Source organism: Taudactylus pleione, unplaced genomic scaffold, assembly GCF_031769625.1.
Source record: "Taudactylus pleione unplaced genomic scaffold, aTauple2 ptg000179l, whole genome shotgun sequence".
Lineage (NCBI taxonomy): Eukaryota > Metazoa > Chordata > Amphibia > Anura > Myobatrachidae > Taudactylus > Taudactylus pleione.
The window spans coordinates 13,496,088-13,516,162 of NW_028284581.1; the positions used below are offsets into that span (position 1 = coordinate 13,496,088).

At 38.0% G+C, this 20,075-nt stretch overlaps 1 protein-coding gene across 1 annotated transcript in view; it reads left to right on the forward strand.

Moving 5' to 3' along the window:
* Positions 1–20,075, forward strand: part of CARMIL1 (capping protein regulator and myosin 1 linker 1) — a 390,597-nt gene that overhangs the window by 323,604 nt on the left and 46,918 nt on the right. Inside the window, exons 27-29 of the mRNA XM_088475876.1 lie at positions 4,704–4,879; positions 8,187–8,274; positions 11,046–11,195. Of these exons, the coding sequence (XP_088332002.1) occupies positions 4,704–4,879; positions 8,187–8,274; positions 11,046–11,195 (414 nt within the window). The remainder of the gene's footprint in view (positions 1–4,703; positions 4,880–8,186; positions 8,275–11,045; positions 11,196–20,075) is intronic.

Sequence of the window (20,075 nt, forward strand, 5' to 3'; positions counted from 1 at the left end):
ACACAAGACTTCTGGAATAATGTCCTCCGGACAGATGTGACTAAATTAGAGTTTTAACACTCAACGCCTTGTTTGGCAAAATCAAATGCAAGCTAAAAGAGTTATGATTTGCACCCTAATGCTGGCCATACACCTGCACGATTTCTGGCCGCTTGCCCATTTTTCGACGCGTTGTACGCTGAATCCTGTAGAAATTGTGTATTTTTTAAGAAGGATACCATCCGATGCGCGCTCCCGCAGCTCCTAAAATGGATCGTATGATCAGTTGTGCAGCCCATATGATCCATCGTACCGTGTATTTTGTGCATGCGATGCATCGTGCATCCATTCATGTCATTTCAATTACTTTTTCCTGAGTAGCGCGTGAGGCACACGATCGATCATACGACAGATCGTGTGCAAAGAAAATCCCCAAATCATACCATCGGGACTGCAGGGAGCTCCGGGGAGTCGTAGGTGAATCTTATCTAAAGCTGGTCGTACTAGTGTATGGCCAGCATTACAGACCCATTTGATTCTAGGGGGTAAATTTACTAAAGTGAGAGCTTTTAGAAGTGAGTTTTAGAAGAGATGTTGCCCATAGCAACCAATCAGATTCTACCATTCAACTAGCACCTTCTAGAAGATAATAGCTAGAAGCTGATTGGTTGCTATGGGCAACATCTCTTCTATAACTCACTTCTAAAAACTCTCACTTTTAGTAAATTTACCCCTATTTGTATCACAACGGTTCTCTGGTAAGCTTTACTGTGATGGAAATGATTACATAACTCCATGGGTAATGGAAAGGAATTGGTACTGACCCTGGTACTCTTATTTCAAACAATTGTAACTTTGAAGAAGTGCTAAAACTTTGGCAATATAGTCTGCATGCTTAAGGAATCACCTGGATTGGTCAGGTTTATTTGAACAATTGCCTGAAGTAATTTGAACAACTGCAGAAGAAGATTGTGATCCCTAATAGACTATCCTACGGTTATTTACAATCAAGACCTGTCCTTACATACAAGTCAATGACGCCTCCCCCTTACTCAGTCATGCACCACTTATTAATTCTATTTTGCAGGTTGGACACCGAACAAGTAAACTTCATATTGTATACCTTTATACATCTGCTCCTCACTGCCAACAGTCTACTGCCCCTCATGGTTAAGTGAAATTCTGACCTAGGTCAGTTAAGCATTGAGGACTGGGTCTTCTTGCTTGGTAAAATCAAAGATGCTGCCTCTTGCACCAGATATGGAGAGGTGCAGTTATATGGGTAAATTTTGCATAGACTCTATTACACTTCTTTATGACTCCTTCGGTCTGGTAGAAGCATGACTAATTGTCAAGGTTGTGGGGTGGATGCATTTGGTACCTCTTATGGGACTTCACTGCGGTACAGTTGTTTTGGTTGGCTGTGGTGGACAGAATTCAGAATACCACTATTAATCTTCATATTCTGTACCCAAATACCTGTGCTTTTGGAGTCTCCCTTGGCTCCCTTTAAATTAATCAGTACGGTATGTACTAGGTTTAGCCAACAGTAATTATAGCCAGAACCTGAATGACTCCCATTTCCCAGGTAGTTGTAGCATTGGGGGGCACAAACAGTTTACTCACACTAGCAGAAATTCCAATCTAAGTGCCACAAAACTGATCAAGATAAACTGCTTCAAAGTATGAGTTGCAGTTGATTCAGTTACCCGCGAAGGGCAGAGGGTGATCTTGAGACCACTTGCTAATTATCATAGTTTTCTGTCTATGTTGACATCCTTAGGGCTATATTTTAAATGAGCATATGCACATAGTATTAATTTATATTACAGTCCATTCTCTTGCCTGTTTATGGTTTGCATTGTCATGTAGCCTGGGCTGTCCTGACCTCTGGTTGATTGAATTCTGTATTTTGTTGTATACCTTGCTGTGCTAATGTACACCTTCTAATTATTTCTGTTCTGTTCATAGTACCTTGGGTTTATTAAGTTATTTATCATAGTAACTGTGCTTGGTGTTTTGTTTGTATGGTTTTGTTGTTTATTCCTAATTACATGATTAAAGACAAAAGGGTAATGATTTAGGGGTGGCTTTTCAGCCACAGGACATGGGCTGTAATCATTGTCCATCCTGAATTTCCCTTCATATCTGAGTATGCTATATAAATTGTAAGGTCATCTGTCTGAAAACTGAAGCTTGGCTGACATTGATTCATACAACAGAACAATTATCTTAAACATCAAACAGCACATCTACAAATAGAAGGCTGAAAATAAAAAGAATGAAGCTTATGGAATGGTCAAAGCAAAGTCCATACCTTAAAACCATTGAAATGCTGTAGCGAGGTCTTAAAAGAAAGGTTTATAAATGATTGCCCTGTAACATCAATAAACTGAATGATTATTGTAATGAGGACACTGATAAACTCATACAGAAAATCATTACTTCAAGTTGTTGTTGCTAATAGTTGTTTTGCAAACTACTGACTTATGGGGTGTGCTTACTATTTCTCACATTATTTCTTCATGGTGCCGTAATAGAAAAATCTATTCTGTTTTATTTCTCACTTGAGATTTTCCTTATCTAAATTATTGTTAACTAGAGTGGATATAAAAAATATATACTCCCTTTGCGAAATTACTGGTGTGCTATAAAGCAGTGTTTCCCAAATCTGGTCCCCCAACAGCTCATGTTTTGTGAATGTCTGTCTGTGGTAATGGGTTCCGGACTATAGACAGACAGTAATTAGTTAGACAATGTCTAGATAGACACCAGATGTTAGAAAGTTAATAGTTAGACGAGGATAAAAGTTTGACACAGACAAAAGTCAGACACACTAAAGTTAGACATGTAAAAAGATCGACAGGGTCAAAAGTTCGACACAAAAATGGTTGACATTTTTTTTATTTTTATTTTTTTTAGGGTAAGGGTTAGGGTTAGGCACCAGGAGGGAGGGTTAGGTTGAAGATTAGGGCTAAAAAACAAAAAGTAATAATTGTCGACCATTTTTGTGTTGACCATTTTCATGTCGACCTTTTGTACCTATCGAACTTTTTACATGTCTAACTTTAATAGTGTCTGACTTTTGTTTGTGTCTAACTTTTTTTCCCTGTCTAATTATTGACTGTCTAACATCTGGTGTCTATCTAGACATTCTCTAACTAATTACTGTCTATCTCTTATACCACACCCGTGGTACAGGTGGGATGAATTCTGACCCAGCGAAGTAATAGCCTACAGCTGGGTACACACTTGGTTAATGGTCGGCTATTTGGCCGACCCGCCATCCTATCTAACAATTGGTAAGTACATACACACTTACCAATCGTTTGGCAGATGTGTTCTGGGCTGTCAGCACGCCAGACATATCGCGTTGCATGGCATATTGCGGCTAGATGATAAAGGACACATCTGTAGCTTTTGAAATAAAATGTGTGTCCAGATTCTCAAGAGAAAATTACAATATAAAAAACACATACTTAATGAAATCTTTGGCCGCAGGTAGACAATTTACAAATCATTACTTACAATGTCACACAATGTTTTGGAAATCCTGATTACTTTGCTGAAACCCCTGTAAACCTTTCTACACTTACATTAAGCTGAATCACTAAAATTTTAAATTGCATAAGTTATTTCCAGATGTTAAAAGCTATGTGTCATTATTTAGCATTGTATCAATATGATCTGTCGATGGACTGTTTTTTTTTTCTCCCTGACATTCTGGCAAGGGAAATTCAATTACAAATACTCCCCCAATGTTATTTGTTAACTGATCACACAGAGAATTGTTTCCTGTTAACCTAATACAGTATAAGCTGAAAAACTGACTAGCATGGTCTTAGAGTAGTGCTATATATTCTTACAGGGGTGCAGTCCATGGCTGATTTATTATGTCTTTTATGGGTTTGTTTATTTATGTGCAGTGCTTATCGAGACAATAGAACATTATCACATTAATTTACTAATAAATCAGCTCCACTGTGACACTGACTGGCATTGGTAAGGCTAAACTTAGCCTGTGCTTAGCCTACCGGTACCACTTTTGTTTTAAATATAATAATTTTTTGGTAGCCTGCCATAGCTGTCACCATCCAAAGATAGTCATAGTGGATTGTTGCAGTGCCGCCGCTTTTTAAATAGGCTTCCCCTTATTTTGCATTGTGAAGCTTTCGGCTAATAGTTTATCCAGTGGAACCTAACTGGCGGTAACCCTTTAGTAGAAGAAATGGCTTTTTTCCCTTTAATAAATATGTTAATTTGAGTTCGCTGGTTTTGTAAAGTTATAAGTTGTATTTTTTTCCAAATATTACAAATTTGAAGACCACTGGCATTCTACAGTATTTAAAGGTTAGGATTGAGACATATTCAACAGCATTCTAGTAAAGTAAAAAAATATTACTACAATGCCATAGAAAGAGAGTAAAAAGGGAATTACAACAATGTGCCCTTTATTTTTAATTCAAGCTAGGAAAATTTCAGGTTTCAATCTGAAAGTTTCAAACCTGATTAGGCTAGTGACCTTTTATGGAACTTGTGCCCAAGAAAAAGTATTGTAACCCATAACATTCAATAGATTTGTGCTTTAATGTTCTCACCTGAATTAGAAGAATGTAGAATCAGATTGGTCTGTGGAGTATGAGGGAGAAATCTTAGAGAGAGATAAAGTACCAACCAATCATCTTCTGACTAGCCACATATATTTGATATGTTTTTTTCCATAGCATCTTCTTGAATCTATGGTCGATGCAGCTGAGAACCTTTGTCCGAACGTGATGAAAAAAGCTCATATTCGTCAAGATCTCATTGAAGCCAGCACTGAGAAGATCTCCATTCCTCGCAACTTTGTAAAAAATGTCTTGCTTGAGCAGTCTGGAATTGATATTCTAAACAAAATAAGGTAAGGAGCAACATTAATAATGAGCAAGCTGACAAAATTATACTTTCACAGAGTTAAAGTGTTGGTATATAGCATAAGTTGCAAAAGTAACCTGAAGTCAATGAGACAATGACTAAACTGTGGAGTTGGATCTGCAAAGTTATATTCCAAAAGAGCATTATGTAAATCCACAAACCCTAGAGAACACACTAGGAAGTCCCGTGTTGGGATTCAGAACGGCGGCATGCCGCCTGCCAGTTTGGTAACTACATCCCGTCTGCCACCTTGAGTAACACGAGTATGGGGGGGAAGTATACCAAACAGGGCCCATTCTGGCATAAAAGGGACATAGAATAGTCAAGTACTTGAAATCAAAAACCACAAATCGTGGGACATGCCAAAAGGCAATGGTACAAATATGCTGATTGAGCTCCACATTTGTAACAATTCGAATTTGGCGATGCCCCTATCAAAAAACTCCTATGGGGAGATGTATAGGCTCTGTGTAAGATATTTAAAAACATTGCAGTATATTAGGAATAAGGCATCTATGTGCAGGTTTTGTCATGGGATCAAATTAAATCATCCACTGTTAAATTAGGAAATCACGAGAGTCAAAGAGCAAGGCTTGTAAGAGAATTATCGGGTAGAAAGGCAGGATGAAGAAGGGTGTAAATTATGGAAATGTTTTTTGTTGTCAGAGATAGGGTTTGTATGAGGGTATCCAGTGGCTTATTCCAATCCAAGGTTGAAAAAACTCACACAACTGAGGTAATATAGTTTTGTGTTTGCAAATATGCAAAGGGGTTTGCTGCTAAGGTGGGATAACTCTCCCTAGCTTCCTGGAATGTGACAGGCTTTTTGGTGGATTTATTAACAAGCATTCCTATATCACCCACCCCCTGAGCACGACATATGTTAAACGGATTCGAGACCCTACCATTTTGAAAGTCTGGCTTAGAAAGAAAAGGGAAGTACAAAGACTTACGCGCATTCAGCCCAAATTTGTGCTGAAGAATGTGCCACGTTCTCCTAGTTTGTCAAAGCAATCAAGGAAATCTATATGTTGGTGTGGTTTTTATATAGCCAATGAAATCTATGAAAACATTATGTCAAAGTACTATAATAAAATACAATACAGCCCTGTCTGACTATTATTCAGTGCATATAGTATTCTAGTGACCTATATACAGCAGACTACAGAGAACATTTGTATACAACATAGGACCATTTGCGACAGTGACTTTTTTTATTCCATGGCTTTCATCATACAAGTGGGTGCACAATTCATGTTGCCTGGGTGGCAGACAGAAGTTGCACCCATGGCCATTCCCATTCATAGGGAACAATTCCCCCCCAGATAATCCAATTCAGGGCAATTACCCCTTCCACTATGCCACGTTACCATGGAAAAACAGATGGTTAGAAGCATACAAATCAGTCGTATGATACCAGAACAGGGGAAAAGTGGCTTTTGTACAGTTTCATATGGTTTTGTAAATGGATCCCAAGCCATTTATTGCCGCAATAAGCAGATAAAAACATGTTCCCTTCTTTGAAATCTAACTAAACATAATCTAAGTAATACAATTACTATAATGCTTGTCTGGTGTAAGAAAAGCTGATTGATAAATGATCCTTTCAACTCTTTGTGCATTTGTAGTATTGTGGACATAAAGAGCTTTAACTGATGATGTATAACGTCTATTGCACCTCTCCGGTATTCATTGGTAAATGTAAATGCCCATGGATAGTTGGGAAAATAAAAAGATTTTTGTTAGGCATTAGGCAGCTTTTACAGTGAGTGGGCAAACAATGGATATGAATATTTCATGATACTTAGTGTCACCTAATAAAATAAGATGTGAGGGTTTCTGTGTCTCTTGCAGAGCTGCCTCAGATGATAACGTGGGACTTATGGACCCTTTGCTGCTGATTAAAAGTTCAATTCATAACAAGTGACCTGAATGCCCAGTATAATCAGTGCATATTCAGTGCATAATTAATACCTCTGTGACCTAGATTCGATAAACAACATATTTCACTGAGAATCTTGATGCTGTTTGTTTAATTTCATGTAACCATGATTTAATTTTTCCTGAATGATTAAGATAGCAGAAAAGTGTCAATGTTTGTTTTGTCCTCTCATTCACTGTGGTTATACAGTGACTTGGAAATAATCAGCAGTAACCCTTTAAATATGTTGCTGTATTAACACAGCAGGGCCTAAGTATGGACAGCATACAACACATTACTCCACTGTTTGAAAAACAGGGATTATGGAGTTGCATCTGGATGGCCCAAGATGCCCAAGATGCTTCCTGCTGTTCGCTCTTGGGAAATGTTTCTGTAAACAAGAACTGCACACTGGCGTCCAGGGAGGCAGAACAATATGAGGGGGGGGAGCACTGTGTAAAAGTATAAACATCTCCTCATAGTTCCAACCTTCTGCCCTTTAGAACCATCCATTTAATTAATGCAAACTTATGTGGTTTTCCCCAAAAATACTGCTTGATGTTGACTCATATATGATGTAAATGAATCGTGAAAGTGGGTGTCATGCTGAGTGTCCGAGGCTTCATTTTGCATTGGGCAAAATGACTTTAAATGCACCTACATAAAACTCTCAAGTCATACAAATAAATGTATGAAACACGGCTGAGTCTGCAGCAGCTCAGACCTGTCAAAGTACATTCTCTCCAGTCATTGCAGTGATCTTTCTCCATAGAATGAAATCTTGCTTTCACAGTTCTACACAAACTTAAGCATCCCAATGGTGCCTACTCTATACCCAAGCTTCCCATTAGTCAGTGCAGAAATTGGTGCCTGACTCTGTAAACCGTTTTACCACCATATGACCAAGGCACTACCAAAGAGGATATTGCACTGTGTCTTAACATTTCTAAATCATAAATGATGCCCAACATGTCTGTGTACTTATACAAAGATGTTAAATGGAGGGTATATAAAGATCTGCACACCTGAAATATGATCCAATCTGATTAAGGGTTGATGCTGCAGTATGTGCCACATTGTTTTATGTTTTTATGTACTGTTTATTGTATAATAGAATGCTGCCCCTAAGAAATTGTTGTCTATCTGAATAACAGATTCTCTGATGGTTCAATAACACAGTGTTATCATGGTAACATTGTGACAATCCTTTGCATGCTTCCGTGTTCTACTGAATCCCAAGACATGGTCTTGGGCTTCCCCTGGACTGCGCTGAGTGTCCTTTTACAACATTTACTGTAATTACCTCTAAAAATGGAATTAATATAAAATGGTTATAAATGAAGCAGTTATTTTTATTATATTTTCTTCACAGTGAAGTTAAACTTACTGTGGCCTCTTTCTTATCCGACCGTATTGTTGATGAAATCTTAGATGCACTCTCGAGCAGCCATCATAAACTGGTAAGTCATACTATAACACGTACTACATTCTGTGTGTTTTTCAGGAAATTAATGATATATCAAACATTTCTTTAGGATACACAAATATCTTAAAACGACAGCCTTTGTCTTCATTATGAAAGTGTGCAATGTGCTTGTGTTATTCCTGCACATTGTATTATTCCTGCACATTGTGTTATTCCTGCACATTGTGTTATTCCTGCACATTGTATTATTCCTGCACATTGTATTATTCCTGCACATGGTATTATTCCTGCACATGGTATTATTCCTGCACATTGTATTATTCCTGCACATTGTATTATTCCTGCACATTGTATTATTCCTGCACATTGTGTTATTCCTGCACATGGTATTATTCCTGCACATGGTATTATTCCTGCACATGGTATTATTCCTGCACATGGTATTATTCCTGCACATTGTGTTATTCCTGCACATTGTATTATTCCTGCACATGGTATTATTCCTGCACATGCACGAGGTAGAGACATTGAAGATTCTTGAGTTTCTGACCACTGATCACCAGCGTCACACAGAACAGAGGCGGGAGGGGGGGTTGTTGGTTGTTCTCTTCTCTATCTGTGGAACTTGTGCAACAAATGCTATTTGATATATGGTTGTTGCCATTAGTAATAAGTATGAAAAGCATTGTGCAAGGTCATCAATTTTATTAGACTTGATACAGTTTTTCCAATATTATAGTCATATTTTTAAGGAAATGATCGAAGATTTGTAATTTGGAATTCTGCTAATAAATAATAATATCACAGTATTTAGAATATAATCTAGTGATATTATGGTTAACAAACCAAGGTATTGTACAAATATTATGACTCTAGAGATCTGTAAGACCCAGTTATGGCTGTGCTATATTTCAGCAACTATAATCTGCAAGTAGTTTATTTCCATGGTGGTATTTTGCATTTGCATTTCAATGAGCTGTTAATAATGATAGAAAATAAGGAATATACCGAATATGTACAGTACCTAATATGTACATCCGCCTGCCCAGAGCAGTAATTTTCAACACACCAGTGTGGCTTAGAGCTTGTGTATTCCTCAATGGCTGCTGTTGAACAAGTCATACAGCGGCTCTTATGCTTTCAGACAGGAGACCCAGTGGGAGAAGCTGCTGCCTCGTGGAAGAGTGATTTCAGAGAATTTGTGCTGTCAGTGCTATTAGTAGCCTGAAACAGAGATATTTAACAATATAACATTTTACCAAATAAGTTAATGACTTCTATTTGATCCATGTCAGTTATGTGAGCATGTCCTGAATTTGCTGTGCATGACAAATTTAGATGGAATGTGCTTTCAAAATATGGCAATATCTATTATTTAATGAGCTAGAAAGGAGCATTTGTAGGAAAATATTTAGCAAATCCCTGTGCTGTGGGCATCATTGTGCCAACTGTTCCATTCCTGAACATCAATAAGCATAAATGCAGCGTGCAATTATTAGGTCAACAATAAAATAAAACAGAAAATAAGCAGGTTTTTCTAATGGAATAGAGAATATCAGTTTTGTGTGTGTATATAGTAATTATCATCCAGTGGAAGGTACCAGTGTTACATGATATTTATACCATGATAAATTAATTGGGGGTATCTCTAAGTGGTAAGAATAAGACTGGGCAGCACTAGGAAGGTCTCATGTGTGGCAAAGCTGCAGCCATGCAGCGGGCAATTGCATCTTATGTGAAACGTATAGCTGCTCCCACATGCATTTGTGGTTGTGTACAGGTACGGGTGCATCAGGAGATGCTACCATTTAGAATCAGCTTCTGTTATATCATTTCACCTTTGCACAGTTTTTACATTTACACTTAAGCTTGGGAAAAATGTTGTATATAGTTGAAACTATAAACTATATTTTGTTATATTTTTGAATGCCAGATTGATCTGGTGGCATTCTGCATGGCAGGTGTTGGCATATTCCTGTGAAAGTCCATCACACTCCTTTACGGTGCCCACATACTATGGCCAGTTAGGGTGCTTAAGACTTAACTGAGCACAAAGCACAGTGCGTATCCACCCTTAGAGAGTTCCAATTCCACATCTGATAAGGATTTGCTGTATTATATGTTGGCCAGAAGGGATGTTAGCAGCTGCGATAGCATATCCATCTGCAGCTGAATCACTCCCTCTGTTTTGCAGTAATTTCTGAAACTCAAGTGATTTTGGAAGCTATACTGATTTCTGTTGTGTACGTCAGTCTGCTCCTGATATACCCCATTCCAAACGGTATGAGCATACAGTACGCCTGCACTGTCATTTACTCCTCATTTACGTAGTTATCCAGGTTATAGGTGAGAACAATGTAAAAAATTAAGACTGCAGGTGTACAGTCTACAACTCGGGCAACGCCAGCTTGTAAAAAAATAATTCATGATTGATGTATTTAGACCACCAGATACTGAAGGCCAATATATGTCATATTCTTCTTATCTTTATCTAATAGTCTACAAATATGATAGATAAATCAGAAGCATTTTATCTATGATGTCGCTTTGCGCTGTAAAATCTGCAGGCGATGCTGCATAAAATCAATTGGGTGCTGGTGCATCTAATAAGAGATTAAGGATAATAACATTACTTTTACTGCCTCCAAAAGTTTGCAAGTGGTTTGATGGTACATTTAATATGTATGGAGAGTTAGCATTGGTGGGTGGCCAGAGTCTGTTTTGAGGGCTTGTTCTTAGATCAGGCACCATTTAAGTAAGCACAATATGATAGCACAGTACTCAACAGTGTGAACTTACATCTAGGCCGATCATCTCACCAAGCGTGGGAAGTCCCTTCCTCGTCAGGACTCTGTGGAAATAGAGACTGTAGAGGAGAGGCCGGCCAAGCGTTCTACACTCACGATTGAAGACTTGTCAGAGATGGAGCGCCTGGAGGATTTAGACACATGCATGGTGAGTGACTCAGGTGATCTTCTGTAATGTTTTGTGTGACGTAATACTGTACTGTTGGTGTTTTTTTGCAGCACTGAGTTTATGTCAACATCTTGTGTACCAACCATATTATGTTTTTTCTTTTTTTATTATTTTCTTACTTTTGGTTCATTTGACCATTTGAGTTATGCAGCTTATTTTATACCATGTTAGGGAGAGGTTCAGTTCTCTGCTATGACCGACAATGCCTCCCAGAATGGTAGGATGAAGGCCCAGTTTGGCAAGTAATATCTCTAATTTTTCCTCGAACCCCATAGACTTGCACTGGAAAATTAGTGATTTTTGGCTATGGTGATGTGCGCTGCTAAACATCAATACAGCACATTGCATAGCATTGTATTTCCCCTTTAGTGTTGGCATGACTAATCATACAGTTGGTGACTCATGGAGTTTGGATAGACTAGTCCCTTTGATTAAAGTCACTGTTACCAGTTTTTTCTTTTAAAATTATAATTCACTATACTAGAACTGCCTTTCACTATCCATGTAGTTACTGATGTGCCAGCTCGGCATGGCATTCCTGAAAATCACATGCTAGATGCATCAGATTTCAAGTGGAATTAAGTAGCTTTTTTTTCTTTTCTTTTTCATCTAGACCAGTTTCTCTAATAAAGATCGTTTCCAGGCATATTGCTGAAGGACAGATTGGTGGCAGTGTGTTATTATATAATATAAAATTATATATGATACCTTTTCATTCAGTAAATGCATAGTCTCATGGGCTCAATCTTATTAGCCGTGAAGGCTGCGAGTTGCCGTTGTAAAGGCACGGAAACCCCGGCAATGGAACCTCAATTCGCCAGTTTCGCGGCCTGATCTCACCACAGACTCGCAGATTTTTGTACGCAGCCCTATGGGCCTGGAAAGAAAAATCTGCAAGTCTGGAAGTGCAGGATACAGCCGCACTTACTCGCGCTTCAAGGGATCTCGCGGCTAATGAGTTTGAGAACATGCACCCTTTATGCACTTGGATGTCCAGTTTTTTTGGGGGGGAAAGGGAATGTCGTGCTACTGGCAATATAAAGAATTTAAAAAATAAAAGATTGGGCATTGTATTGCAAGACATGATTGATCACTTTTGAAAAAGAATAATTGATAAAAAAATACCTGAGATCTGTGCGTAGTTATTGCATTTCCTGGGCTATTTAGAACGTATTATGTAAAAATCCTATCACTGTACATCTAACGCCATGTATAGTTCTGTGTTTTAAAAAAAGAAACAAACAGTAAGTTAGTTGAAGAAGCAGGAAATATATCCCTTTTGTAAAATGATGACACATAGAAATATAAATGAAGGATTTGCGTTGTGTAGAAGACTTTGCAGTCAGACGCCAGTAATTTGTCTTGCTGTCAGCTGCCCCTGGAAAGTACTTAAGCTGCTAAAAGCGATAAAAGATGCAAAAATATAACACTTTCTATTCACTTGAATTTATAATGAAAAGATTTGTTTTGCTTTTCACACACTCGCCCTGTTGATCGAACTTTAAAGCAGATGTTCTTTCTTATTTCATTTAAAACTGGCTAGATTAAATATTGGATTTCTGAAGCCCCTACAGTGATATTGTGAGCAGTCTCTTGAGTAGTTTGTGCTGCATTTATAATAGGGTAAATAGTAAATGAAAACACACTAGTGAAATTAAAACGAGTACAGAAAAAAAAAAATGATATTTATAATTATTATTCCAAAAACATTTCAACAATATACATCACAGTCTAGACGATAAAGCAAATTAGTGTAATTGCTAAAATCTTTTAGTGATTCCAAATATATTTAAAAATAGATTTTTGGTTCTAAAGCATCTTTACCAGTGTAAAAACTACCGTATCATGCTGATCGAATGAATTACATCATTAACTAAATGTACTGTGAACACTTCGGAAGCTGGCTTAAGAGTTGACAAGCAACAAAACTGCAATTGAAAATAATTTAAAAACAAAAATGTATTTGTTGATTTCAAACTAGGCCCCATCTGACTAGAAATGTTTTGTGTGATTGCTGCGTGCTTACAAGATTATATATGTATATATATATATATATATATATATATATATATTTATACACACACTGTCCCATTATACTTTTCCCTCCCGCTCCCAGCCCCCTTCTCTCTTTTCACTGCGGGCGCACACGTCCACGTCACGCCTGGTACAGTGGGACCTGGAGCCTGGACTGTGCATGTTAGGTTTGTTGTACACGTGCTTTATATAACTATATATACAAACAGTAATATGTATGCATTGCATATAATGTAAAATATAATATATGACATCTAGACAAGAACTCTCTACCCACAACTAAATGTCAACCCAACCAGCAAAACTGCTGGGGATGGTTTTCTAGGATCTGTGCCTTAGTGAGATACTGGATTGCAGGGTCTGTTCGTTGATCAGTTCTGCTTCTGAAAATAGAAGTTCACAGCTTTTGATATGAGCTGTCAGATCCCTTGGACTATAAATTTCTTGTAATTTGCTCTGTTAAGATAATATACACTCTTCTACTAGTTCTGGATAGCAGACCCATGTGGTTTTCCTATGTGGGGAGGTGAGTTTGGACTGGAGGGGAGGTTGGGGTTCTTCTTTATCGTATTGTACTTTTTGGAGTTTAATGTAGACAAGTGGCACTTAGTGCATGATGCATCACAATTTATTGACTGCATGAGGCTAATGCAATGCCTATTGTCCACATCTATATGTATTGCATTGTATCGTTTTTCTTATTAAAGTAAGCTCCACCTTTAATTCTTGGCTAATAACCTGGCTAGGAGATGCTGCTGCTCCAGAGATAAAACCGATTTCTCTTCCCTCAGTCTTTCTACATTACTTAATCTGTCTAGTCATGTCAGCATCAGAAAATAGAATATTTCACAGTATTTTATTAGCAGGTTGGTTTATATACTTATTTACTGACAGGATTCTGTCATCATGCACAGCTTAGAGTAAGGGAACCTGAGGCCTGTCTTCTAGCTTTTTAACTTCATGAAAGATTATCATAGAGCCTTTCTCAGAGCCTCAGGGTTCATGAGCTTATTCACTTCATTAAGCCGTCAGATCAGCAATTCCCTTGGTGCACATGTCATTGAGTAGACGGCTCACCACAAATGCACCACATTTTTTTAATCTTTAGGGACAAAGACACAATGTTAAAAGTAAATTGACAGCAGTGGAGAGGACCAACTTCACTGATAAACTGGAAGGTTTCCAAGGACAATACACTTTCTAGTATACAGCAGTGTTGATGGTAATTTATATTTAGTGTTGTACTGGTGACAATCTGTGGCCAACACTACAGTTCTTATTTACAGATTCTTTAAATTGTATATAATACAGGGCAAAAAAGGTTATTTGGTAAAAACAATGTTTATAGCTATTGTAAGGGCAGTGGTAAGAAATAGAATTTTGCCCCATGCCTCATAGAATTTTATGAAACATTAAACATGCCATTTCTGAATTGTTTTAATGTACTGTCATTAGTAATTCCGAAATATTGGCTAATAAAAACCTGAATAGTTTAATGCAATTTATGAAAATGCCTTGTAAATGAATAAAAAGGCACTACTTAGCTAGGACATCACTTAATAATACTTTAATATATGTTGACAATTGTTCCCAGGTGATGATACTGTTGCGTTTGTTGTCTGTAATCTTTATTCAGTAGCTAACGCTGATCATGAAGAGCAAACACCAAGTTTACACCACCAGGGTATAAGAAAGTAATGGATAGGAGCATGAGCAAATACAAATTTTCATTCTACTTACAAGTAGTTTATATTGTAATTAAATTCATTGCTCATTGAAATTGGGTATTATGTGACACATAGCATACTATGAAAATATATTGAATGATTCTTCCCCTGGGGAGAAATGATCACAATCATTTGGGCAGGGGTGGGACCACCTATTGTATTATTTATGTCACTTTGAAATCATCAGTGCTAGGACCAATAGGTAGTTGTGGAATGTATACAGGGTAAGATAACATTTAGAATGTTTTTAGAGCGGAACCAACCTGTACTCAGAGCATTGGCTAGACTAAGTGATAGCCTATTATACAGGTGCATTAGGAATCTCAATTTTAGAGTATTAAACTATTCAAGAGGTAGACAGTCTTGTAGCCAGTTATGGTGCATACACACTGGACGACTATCAGCGATCATGATATCGCTGAATGATCTCCCAGGTGTGCTGGATGATCGATATCGTCCATATGTGCCCGCGCATCGCAGGTCATTGGTGGGTTGGAAGGGACCAAAAAATGCACAATAAGAACAATAACGATATGATCGATATTGTTATCGTTCATATCGAGCATTTTAATCGTCCCGTGTGTACGCACCATTAGACCAATAGACAAGTCACAAAAGAACAAATTGTATTTAAAACAAGCAATTCTGAAAAAATAAATAAAGTTTATACTCCCAACTTGTTTTGTGTATTTTTAGAGATCTCTCTCCTCTGTGACCTTTCTTTATTGTAATATTTATTGTAAAAGTTAAGCATAGGATAATTCTGTGGGTACACAGAGATTGTCCATAAATATGCAGGTTATTACATATTGTTAGAGGATGTTTTATTGTGCTAGTTTAAAAGGTTGCAGTGAAAACTGCAGCACAAACTACTGTAGCTGACAATAGAGATTGCTGTTTTATTTGACTGCATTTTTGTAAATTTGAGGTTTTTCTTTGGTTCATTGTCACAGCATATGATTTATTGTCAAATGCTGTCCTAGAGCCTCATATTCTCTCTTCATTCACCTGTCATCGGAGAATATGATTATTTCATTGACTCATAAGCAGAAGAGATTGAAGTATATTTACTGTCTCTTTCCCCTTTTTCCCTCTAACTGAATGTGTCCTATTTATTTTGTTTTTATGTTTTTTTCTTTCTTTTCTCTGCTTTTTGAATACTGTGTTAGCTTCTTTTTTTCTTTTTTATTCACATACTTTCTCTTTCTTTTTGCTGCTTGGAGACTCTCTGCTGTAGAAGTGTAAGTATTGTAGTGTTCTGTCGCTTTTCCTGTGTCTTTTACTTTCATGCTTCATTTATCTCTCTGCTAAGCGTCTGACTCCTGGATGATGGATAACAGTTATTGTACTAACAATACAGCGGGATGCAAGCACTAAATATAAATGCTGCACATTCTGAACTAGAAAAGATGAGGTGATATAGCCCTAAAGATGTTTCTTCTCTTTCTGTAATGTCCTATGGATGACTTTGCAGGTAACACAAAGGTTTAGTACCAGGGGAGGAAATTCTGCCTATGATGGCTGCTAATGAAGATTTTGTTTTATTTGACCGATATAACTATTCCTTCCATGAGGTGACTTTCTGTTGGTACTGTATTAGGGGCAGCAGAGACCAAGTTCTTCTGGTCCCCAATATACTCCTCATTCCACCTCTTCAAGCTCTCTGCTCATTGGCTGATATGCAGTTTCTAACTGTAAAAGATATGCAGGGAGACAGGAGTCCTGCTATCACCGTGATGCAATGACTGAGAACATGAGAGATGTCTGGTGGACCATGTTCTCTCTCCATGTCAGTCCCTATGCCCACACTGGCAGTCACCTGAGGTTGGAATGGCAGAAATACATTTCAGTGGGTACACGGGGTCTGATTCAGAGACGGTTGGTAATGCAGTCGCTCTCGCAGTAACAGTTGCAGGAATGTGCAAATGCTAATCTCAACCTTCCCTTTGTGCTGGATGGTACGATGGAGTGCAAAGCCTAACTGCTGAGCATTATAAACATAACATTAGGTAAGCAATGCACATTGATGGGGTTAATTTGTAAAGAAGAAAACAACAAATCCCTAATATTCCTGGGACTTTCCTTATTTTCAGGATTTACACATTTGGTTTGGGTGTGTCATCGGCTGATGGGTCATGTGAACAGTTTTGTAGATTAAATTGTTGGCATTAATGCCTGGGTCTTGCTTTTCTGCATGTCAACAACCTGTACATCAAGGGCAGCTGAAACTCCATAATGGTTACATATGTGTATATGATGTAAATTTGTGTCACAGCAGGAGCTCTCTGATCCTGCTCACAATTTCTCTACAACATTAAATGTAATACTGACCTGTAGAGCTTAATTATCAGATTTATAATGCATATGTCACCTACAAACACTGGTGACATCAGTTTGGTGGGCTGAACACTGAGGCATGAGGTCTAGCAACATTATTTTGTGTGTTGCTATGCTTTAAGTAAAGCTGGTGAAATATTATAATCAACTCATTGAAATGATGGTGCTGGATTTCTCTGCTCCTGTGTCAATAATTAATGCAGTGAAATGTCTTGGGATTTTTGTATCCTAGATAGTACATTTCCCTGTTCATGGCGGTTCATGTTATTCAAAAGAGCTTGCACACCGTAACACACAATACGGACTTGATACAGAATTATTTATCTGGTGATAATGATAATTTTATTGAATTTGATTGTTAACTTATTTCCCTGAAATAGACCTTTATTTATATTACAGTATTGAAGAATAATGTATTAGGGCCTAGCTATAAAGTATAGTATCTTTACACCTTTATTCGTCGTTGCTCACTGAAATAATCTAGACTACTGTACTTTTGTAGTAAAACATGATTTATGGACTGATTTTATTGATTTTCTAGTTGGCTTACCATCCTGGCACTGTATCTTGTGGGTAAATTCACCACCTTGGTAAATGTCTTCAGAACAAGAATGATGATTCTCGAAATGGCTATTACACTTTTATCAAAAGGTGACAGAACACTGCAAATATAATCATAACACAATGACAACAGAGAAAGCAATAAAGACCCAAGTACTTATCGGACATGCTCTTACCATAAACAATGTTCACAATAGCGTACTAATCTTTACTCACTCCTCCTGAGACAGGACAGTGACCTAGTCCAATGTTATCCTTCTTTTGGCAGGCACACAACACAGTGTCTGTCACTAGAAGTGATCAACGTGTATAGGAAGACTGCTCGTGATAAACCCTACCTGTACCAAATCTGTACTGTTCCACACATAACATACCACCTTCCGGTTCCATCTCTTAAACCCTTTAGTAGTGTTTTCAGGCACACTTGGGTTCCAGGCTGACCAGCACTTCCAGTTGGTGGTAGCCTATCTCTAAAACCTGTAGTCCTTGGAGCGGAAGTCACTTCATTCAGGGCTATAGAGAGGTTGCTAAACAATATTTAAAAATGTACCAAAAAAATGAACATTTCTGCCAACAAGCTGAGGTGCCAAGCGGACTTAACTTTTATTTAAAATAGGTCAGTGCCCCACTCTCGTAACACTACCCAGTGGTATAGTCACACCTTTAGAATCGCACATGACTAAAACTAAAGCCAGCAGGGTCATGTCACCGCAATACTGTATGCTGCAGGGGCTAAGTAAGTAAGTAAGAGTACTGATATATAAGTTTGATATATACTGATATATAAGTTTGGGCTCTTTGTAGATTTTGGAAGCTGGACACACTTGGAGAAATTGAAATTATGAATTCACAGTATGAAGGGTACATGCTGTACGATATATCAATTGTACAGCCGACAAACTATATATCGTTCAGCAAATTGGTTCATATGTAAACATTATATATCTGTGAACAACGTAGTTCACAGATATATCACGTTGGCCATGCACATCTTGTGTGTATGATCGACCAATCCATTTTGCTGGCCGCAGGAAACGTTGACAATGACATCACAGCTGGGCGAGCAATTTTAAATGCCCACTCAGTTGTGATGTCTTGCCAGACATATCAAATGTCTGATTGGTAAGCACGTATACTTACCAAATCGGTCGCTCAATCAGCTGGACGGTCGGCCGACTGCTGGGTTGGTCAGATGTGTTCATCACTTAGGGCATTCATTTTCTGCAACAAAAGTCACAGGAAGTGTAATATGATACAAGTTTGTAAAAACATGTGTCACAAGTAACCCGTCTGTTAACATTTACTTATACAGTCCCAGCATATTTTGTTCCGCTTTATGATTTACACATGAAAGAAACACCCCTGTAAAATCATCCTATGTTTTCATATTTCTGTAGATACTCCTGAAAATGCAAAACATGTAAACAGACATATAAATCTACAACCTAGAAACAAGTTATTACCATGCCTTCAATTTCCTCCTATAATAATGCTCCGTTTATCCCATACTTACCTGCTCTCTCGGATTTTCTGGGAGACTCACCAATTTGGGGGATCTCTCTGGGGCTCTCAGCATTTAGAAAGTAATGAAGTATTGTAATGGTTTGTCCTTGTATATATCTCAAATTAAGCATGAGAGTCGGGAACGTCAGGACTGTGCTTGTTACATGTGACATTAAACTTGTTATATTTGATGCATTGTACCTACTGTAGGATGGTTTTATGAAGAATATGTGTACTGCGACCCTATACGCAGATTACACTAACAGCAACAGATAGCGTACAGCTGATATGTGAATATTATAGGTTGTCCTAGAGTACATCTACAGTAGCACACACAGGGGGGGTTTCTGAGTACCCAGAAACCCCCCCTGACAGACTGGAGTGCAGGCAACGTGTGCGCGGCAATTTTGCCGCGATTCACGGGTCAATATGGAGGAGGCGGAGCCAATTTGATGCCGTTTAATTAGATTTGAGTCATTTTTTGGCCCCGTCCCTCCCGATTGCCCTGCGAATCACTGCAATTTGCAGCGAGGAGGCGGGGCTTCAGAACATGGTGCCAGCCTGCTAGATCTTGTCTCTATCAGATCTGCTGCAAGGTAAGTTTTTTGTAATGTATGTGACATATGTTTGTGTGTGTCAGTGTGTGTGTGTGTAAGGTATGTGTAGGATTAGATTAAGATTATAAATAAATATTGGT